The 7,200-nt window shown below is 39.6% G+C and overlaps 1 protein-coding gene across 1 annotated transcript in view; it reads right to left on the minus strand.

Annotated features, from left to right (window-relative positions):
• Window positions 1-7,200, minus strand: part of grm5b (glutamate receptor, metabotropic 5b) — a 50,644-nt gene that overhangs the window by 6,378 nt on the left and 37,066 nt on the right. The window contains 5 exon segments of the mRNA XM_043258693.1: window positions 251-1,190; window positions 2,841-2,967; window positions 4,143-4,311; window positions 4,436-4,682; window positions 6,509-6,744. Of these exon segments, the coding sequence (XP_043114628.1) occupies window positions 251-1,190; window positions 2,841-2,967; window positions 4,143-4,311; window positions 4,436-4,682; window positions 6,509-6,744 (1,719 nt within the window).

Below are 7,200 nucleotides of genomic sequence, written 5' to 3' on the forward strand. Positions count from 1 at the left end.
TTTTCAGTTAACCAGTTAACAAATTTCTACTGGTTAATCGTGTTTACCAGTATACCATACCTAGTTAAACAACTGATGTCACATAGAACTTACTACTTGTCCTTACTACCTTTCTGGGCCTTGAACATATCAGTTGCATTGCTATCTTTGGACAGAATTGAAATTTTGAGGTAAGCTATGCCTTTAAATAAACATATCGGTACCTAAATGGTACCTTACGAACGTTTTCACAGCACAACTCAACACACACCTGAGCGTCTCTCCCGACGATCCCCGTCTCTTCCACAGATTGACGAGGCTGCTCGACCGGCTGGCCGCGGATGAAGACTTTCCGTCTCCCACGTGCATGCGCACCACCGTTGATGTAGTGAACGCGCTGCGGACGTTTCTCTCCGGTTTGGCCAAAATAATGTAAACCTTCGGCACAAACATGCAGCCCAGAGCCACGGTGGCGCTCAGGCTGACGGAGAAGCACATGGTGATGGTCTTGTAGTTGGAGCCGAAGTAAATGGGCACAAAGGCCAGCCAGATGATGCAGGTGGTGTACATGGTGAAGGCGATGTACTTCGCCTCGTTAAAGTTAGCGGGAACGTTGCGAGTCTTGAAGGCGTAGAAGGTGCAGCTCATGATGAGGAGGCCGTTGTAGCCCAGCGGCGCCACCACGCCCAAGTTGGTGGTGTTGCAGATGAGGTTGACCTCGCGGATGGAGGGATAGTCGTGGATGACGTCGGGAGGCTCCATCACGAAGAGCGCCACGATGATGCCTAGCTGCAGGAGGATGAGCAGGAAGGCGATCACCAGCTGGGCGCAGGCGCTCATGAAACGAGGCTTCTTGGTGCAGATCTTCTTTTTGCTGCCGGCCAGGATCCGAGCGATGCGATTGGTCTTGGTGACGAGGGCCGAGTAGCTCATGGCGGGCGACAAGCCGATGCCCAGCCGCTGCAGGTAGCAGTAGATAACGTGAGGTTTGGCGATCAGACAGAAGGTGCACAGGTAGCCCAGACAGATGCCCGCCAGAATGATGTAGCACAGCTCGCGACTGGACGACTTCACCACTGGAGTGTCGCGGTAGATGATGAAGATGGAGGTGACGAAGAACGTGGCCATCAGACCCAAGCAGGCGAAGACCACGGCCGCGATGGGCTCAGGGTCGCCCCATCTCAAATATTTCACTGGGATGGGGTCACATCCTAAAACAAATGAAGATAATGAGTGCATTGAGGCGCATCGTGCACCGTACGATTCATGCTCATTTTCCAAATCTCAAAAGTGATCATCCTCATCCCCTTGTTAGTGGATGAGCACATGTGTGTCATTATTTGGTTGAATGCACTTGTCAAAGGGAGCAATATCCTCGTTATCTTCAGTTGGTATGTTCCCATGATAATGAACGCGCAGTAGCGTTAGCTTTAGCAGATTCAGTAATGGATGGATGCATTGCATAAAATTATATGTATGTATATATATATATGCATGCACACATAGTTTTATACATATATTAGCATATTTTAAAAAGCATTTTTCTAAAAATATATATATGTTTATTTGCAACAGTTATGCTAACAACAATAAAGAGACATTCATGACATTAAATCTGCTGATGTACACTGCGCTGCGTTCATCCCGGATGAAGGAAATGACATCACTCCCTTTGACAAGTGCATTCTAAACCACTAAACGATGACAAGCTTGTGCTCTGCTCACTCAACTCTACATTAACAAGGGGATAGGGATGATCACTTCGATTTAAAATATTCTCTCATTCACTTAAGCATTTACTCAGTCACTCATTAATTCACTCATTCAGTCAATCAATCAATCACTCAATCAAATACTTTCTAAATACATAAATGTATGTTAAAAGATTTTATATAGTCCAGTATAATATAGAGAATTAACTATTTTTACTTTTTAATTATTTTACTTTTTACATCACAAAAGCACTTATATTTACATATTATAAATTTATATATATATATATATATATATATATATATATATATATATATATATATATAATTTCAAAAATATCTCATCAGTTGATTTCTATAATACAATACCTGTACCTGATTGCTGCATAAGTAATCATTTGATAGAGACTGCGCTTAAAAAAAGCATTTTCTAGTGGATTACATATAATAGAAAACAAACATATTTAATGCTTTATAGCTTACAAACATGTACTATAAAAGTATTGTTTATATTTACAAGAATAATATTTATCTTTTTATTAGTATAATCGCATTATGTTACGTCTAAGCAGCCATACATCAATGCAAGCACCCACAAAGCCCTAATATCACGGCGGCGGATATTGTATCGGCCAACACAAATTAATTTAAAACGTGTAATAACGTGGAGCACTTGGTAATATTGGATGCATGGTGCTTTCTTTCTCTCTGATGGTATAAATAGGTGGTAATAAAGTGTGTGGGCCGATCACAGGGAGACAGATTTGATAAGTTCAGCTACGACGGTTTGGTTTCTGTTAACCTTTCAGCTCAATGAGTGCGTGCATTCTCTTTTCTCTGAAATGATTGAAACGCATTTGCTTTCTGCGGCACAAATACCTCTCTTTCTTTCTCTTTCTATTATTGGCCGTGTAAGAGCGATGCAATCAGGCGCTTTTCAAATAAGTCATTTTGGTCATGATTCGGGATCCCAAACAACGCTCCGTGAAATGTTAGGTTTGTGTTCGAGTGTGGCCGCGGCTCCAGCACTTCACAAAAATGAGATTACCTCGACTGGACGTGAACATAGAGAGGGATAAAGCGTGCCACCGAAGCCGCTGTGTGGCACGGGACAATCGGGGTCATCGGCTGATGTGTTTGAGGACTCACCGGTGAGGTCGTTGGTGGGCCAGGATCCCAGCTCACACGCGCGACACGTGTACTCGTCAAAAACAAACTCGTTCTCCTTACAGGGAGTGCATGTCCAACAGCAGCTGACCTCTCCTTTACGGATCACCTGAGAGAGAGAGAGAGAGAGAGAGAGAGAGAGGAAAGTCATAATCACATCAGGACCGAAAACTAGATCAATTGTGTATAAAATGCTTAATTTAAAAATATATTATTTATAATATTTTATTATATATTTCAGGAAATACAAACTTTCATAATATGTTTATTTGATAAACAGGTTTTGTAAAATGACGCGCGTAATATTAATTAAAATATTTTAGAAAATAAATAAACATTTATAAACATTTATATAGTAAATATAAACATTAGATTTACTTTAATAGCTTTTTTGATTCACCAGATGATAGTATATAATATTTACAATATATATAATTTATAATATAATACTTGTAATATTATTTTTATAATAAATATGTCAATATTGAATTATATTAAATACCAAATCAAAATATAATTACTTTTATAATGTTTATTTACTTCCAAAAATATTTACATTTTTATAGTAAACGTAAATATATTTACTTTTAGATTGTTTATTTACTTTAAACGTAATTTTTACGTAAATAATATTGGTAATGATAGAATTATTTTGAGTAAGCATGAAATTAATAATTTGGCTAATTAATAATTCCGCAAATTTTATAAAACGAACACCGTGTCCATGAGAAGATTCCAGCGACGCATGACAGAATCGATCAAATATCACAGCCAATCAGAAGTGTACATGGGCGGGCTCTCCCTGCACTGCTCTCAACAAAATGGATATGTGTACAATCTAATTCATAAACATTAAACTGATAACATCTCTGTTATGGAATAGTGCTTTGATACAATCTGTGTTGTTAAAAGCGCTATATGAATAAAAGTGACTGATTAAATAAACACGTGTTGGTTTCGTTTGTTAGTTCTCAGTTGTAACGGTCATTTTTGCTTTAACTTAGATCCGACTGACTGTTGTTGCTTTTGGCTATGAGGTCACTTAATATAATATTTAAACTCATATTGGACAAGTTAAACTTTAAATAAAGCACATAATTATCGGAGATGACCAGAAACCGTTTCTAAGTTACAAATTTCGGTTTTCAGTGTAAAATGTGCGTCTTGAAGCAAAAGCAGTTGAATCCAGCTGGTTTTTAGTTGTTGCTCCAATGCATTTGCCAACAAAACCACAATTATTTAGCATTATTAAAGCACTTAACAAGCAGCTCGTGGTCTCCTGACCTTGATTTGACCTTTATCGCAGGGTTCACTGCACACAGATTTAATCATCTCTTCTTTGGTGGCCCAGATCTCGTCGTCATCGATCTGCAGTCCGCTGTTGTCCCAGCTGCCCACGTTCGTGTAGTCGAAATAATCTTTGCCCATCTTCTTAAAGTTCATGATGACGTAACTGCGAACACAGTTAGGAGTATTGATTTGGTGCACGGAAATGAAGCCTGACTGATGCATCGATCCGACGCATTGACTATGTGACTGTTTGACCGATCGACCGATTGATTGGATTGGTCTGGTACCTCCCGGGCGAGTCGCCGTTCTCGTCAAAGTAAATGTTTTCCCCGGACACCCCAGTGAAGTTGGTCTTCATGAGGAACTCGAGGAGCTTGGAGCCATCGATGGGCCGCATGGCGTCACACAGACCCACCATGCCGGGACACAGCACCTTCTGCATGCTGTGGAGGCCGTAGGCCATGCTGTAGATGGCGTTGATCACGAAGCCCATCTTGGTGTCCTGCGCGTACTGCTGCCGTAGAGAGTCCCGCTCTGAGAGAGAAGAGGGAGATCAGGGTTAAAGACACGTCACTCATTAACCAACGGTGAACCAATTTGCTCGCGCTCCGTGAAACTGATTTTGTGCGCTCCAGAGAATTTCCATCTCTGGTGGACTGTTTAAACGGTTACTACGATCAATCACATCCAACATAAAATGTGCTGTGTATATTTATGAGGTATAGACCGTCTCTGCATTTAATAAGAAATTGGTCACTCTCGTCATTATGCATCCCTTGTACTCTTCTACATTATACTGTACAGTGCTTTGATGCAACCTGTGTTGTTAAAAGCGCTATATAAATAAAAATGATTGATTGATTGATTGATTGATTGATTGATATATTAATGGGACAGTGAGGCCAATTCCTTTCTTTTTGCTGTGGACTGCTGAAAACATTTGGGTCTGGCATCAAAAGATGAATACCAAACAAGATTTACACGCCAGCTTTTATTTCCAGGTCTGGATCTGACACACAACTTAAAAGAGATCGCCTTTTGTTTCAAACCACTCATTTTCCATGTGAGAATATTTGGTACCGGAACAGACAGACTTAACATAGATTAAAGTGAGTAAGACTTAATATTGAGTCGCATATCCTAGGATATAACGGTGAAGCAGTAAAATGCAAAAACGCCATCAAGAAGCTAGTCTTAATAAGAGATTTAAAAGACTTCAGTGCAGCGTTCAGGCTCACGAGGAGTTAATAAATCACAGTTATAGGCAGGAGCTTGACTTCAAGGCACTAAAAACGAGCAGCAAAATCTTAAAATCAATTCTCTTACTCACGGGCAACCGGTGAAGAGTGGCAAGTATCTGTGCTTCTTCAGCAGAATCAGCAGCGTTTTGAATCGGCCGCAATCTTTGGAGATTTCGTCAGAATGAAGTGTGTTACAGTAATCGAGTGTGGAGGAGATAAAGATTTACGCGATCTAATTTTTGGTCTCCATAAAGCAGGGCATAGCACGGGGATATATAAATAATACCGGGTTTTATCGGGACGTAGAAATCGTCTGCGAAAAAAGTGGAAAGCAGTGTCGTAAGTATGCTGTAACATGTAGATCGTAAACAAAAGGGGACCCAAGATAAAACCCTGAGGAACCCCACAAAATAAAGGAGCACTTAAAGAAGACGACGCATCCAACAAACGTGAAATAAAACCAATCCAGAGCTAACACAAGTCTTCAGATGATCGTTTAAGACATTGCAGTCCCCTGTGAAACTGACTGAAATTGTCGTTCATAAAAGAAATGCATCGCAAGGACACAACTTTTTCGAAAGTCTTTGATAAAAGCGGCAGCTGAAAATGATTAAAAGAGCAACCGTGACATTTTATTGCTCATAATTTCGGAACTTCAAAGCGGACAAAGACCAAAACTGCTCTTCCTCAATGCGCTTGAAAGTCTTATTTTCACCGAGAATTTGATTTAATTTAGAAGTGCTCGCTTCGATTAAAAAATTGGCTTTTGAGCTGCCATTAAAGCAGCATCTCTGCCCAAACTGTTGCTCCGGTTTATACGCAAACAGCTCTGATTCCCGTTTCAGAGGGAAACTGGTTGTTCTCTCCTCTCTTTTTTTTTTTTCCTTTCGAAATGGGAACGTTTGAAAAAGTTTCTTTGAACTCAAGCGGAGCTCGGATAAATGGAGCCAATGAAAGACAGCGAGACTAATGGAAGGTGTGATATCTGAAGGGAAAGTCTGGATGAAAGAAGGCAATCATGTGTTTCTGTCTGCGAGAGACGGGATTGGCTTTTCTTTTCTTCTCAGACGCTAAACGTCAGCGCGGGAGCGCGTGAGGACAGTGTTTGTGGAGACTCACTGCCGCAGGTGCGGTTGTATTTGTTGTTCTCCTGCGGGTGTCCCTTCAGACGGCAGTGGAAGCGGTGCTGCCAGAACTCAGGGAACCAGGGGTTTCTTGGGTTGTTCTCGGGACGCAGTTTCAGGTAATAATCGTCAAACCACTTGACGTCTGCGGACTGCAGCTTTATGGTGATCCCGCCGGCGGCCTCGCGCACGTACCCGTCAGTGACGTCGTAGCGGTCCGCCCAGCCGTCACTGCCGAGAAAAGAATCGGGAACCAATCACGGAACGCATTGCAACACGTTTAAAAAATATATAATGATAAACGGCATTAAAACAAATATTAGCCATTACGACAGCTCCAAAGCTAATTGAAATAAATAAATAAACAGTATAATAATATTAATAATAAAAAATCCAATAACAATAAAAACAATGATTTACAAATACTTAAAAAATATTGTTTTAGAAACATATTATTTAAAATATCCAAAACTAATTCAAATTAAATTAATAAAAATGCAAATAAATAAACAAACAAACAATATAATAATATTTACATTAATAATAATTAAGACATAATTTGCATTCAAAATATAGAATTAAATGTTATTTTATTATTTAATATCATAAAATAAATGCAATATATATATATATATATATATATATATATATATATATATATATATATATATATAATATACTATATAC

This window comes from Puntigrus tetrazona, chromosome 15 (genome assembly GCF_018831695.1).
Source record: "Puntigrus tetrazona isolate hp1 chromosome 15, ASM1883169v1, whole genome shotgun sequence".
Classification (NCBI taxonomy): domain Eukaryota; kingdom Metazoa; phylum Chordata; class Actinopteri; order Cypriniformes; family Cyprinidae; genus Puntigrus; species Puntigrus tetrazona.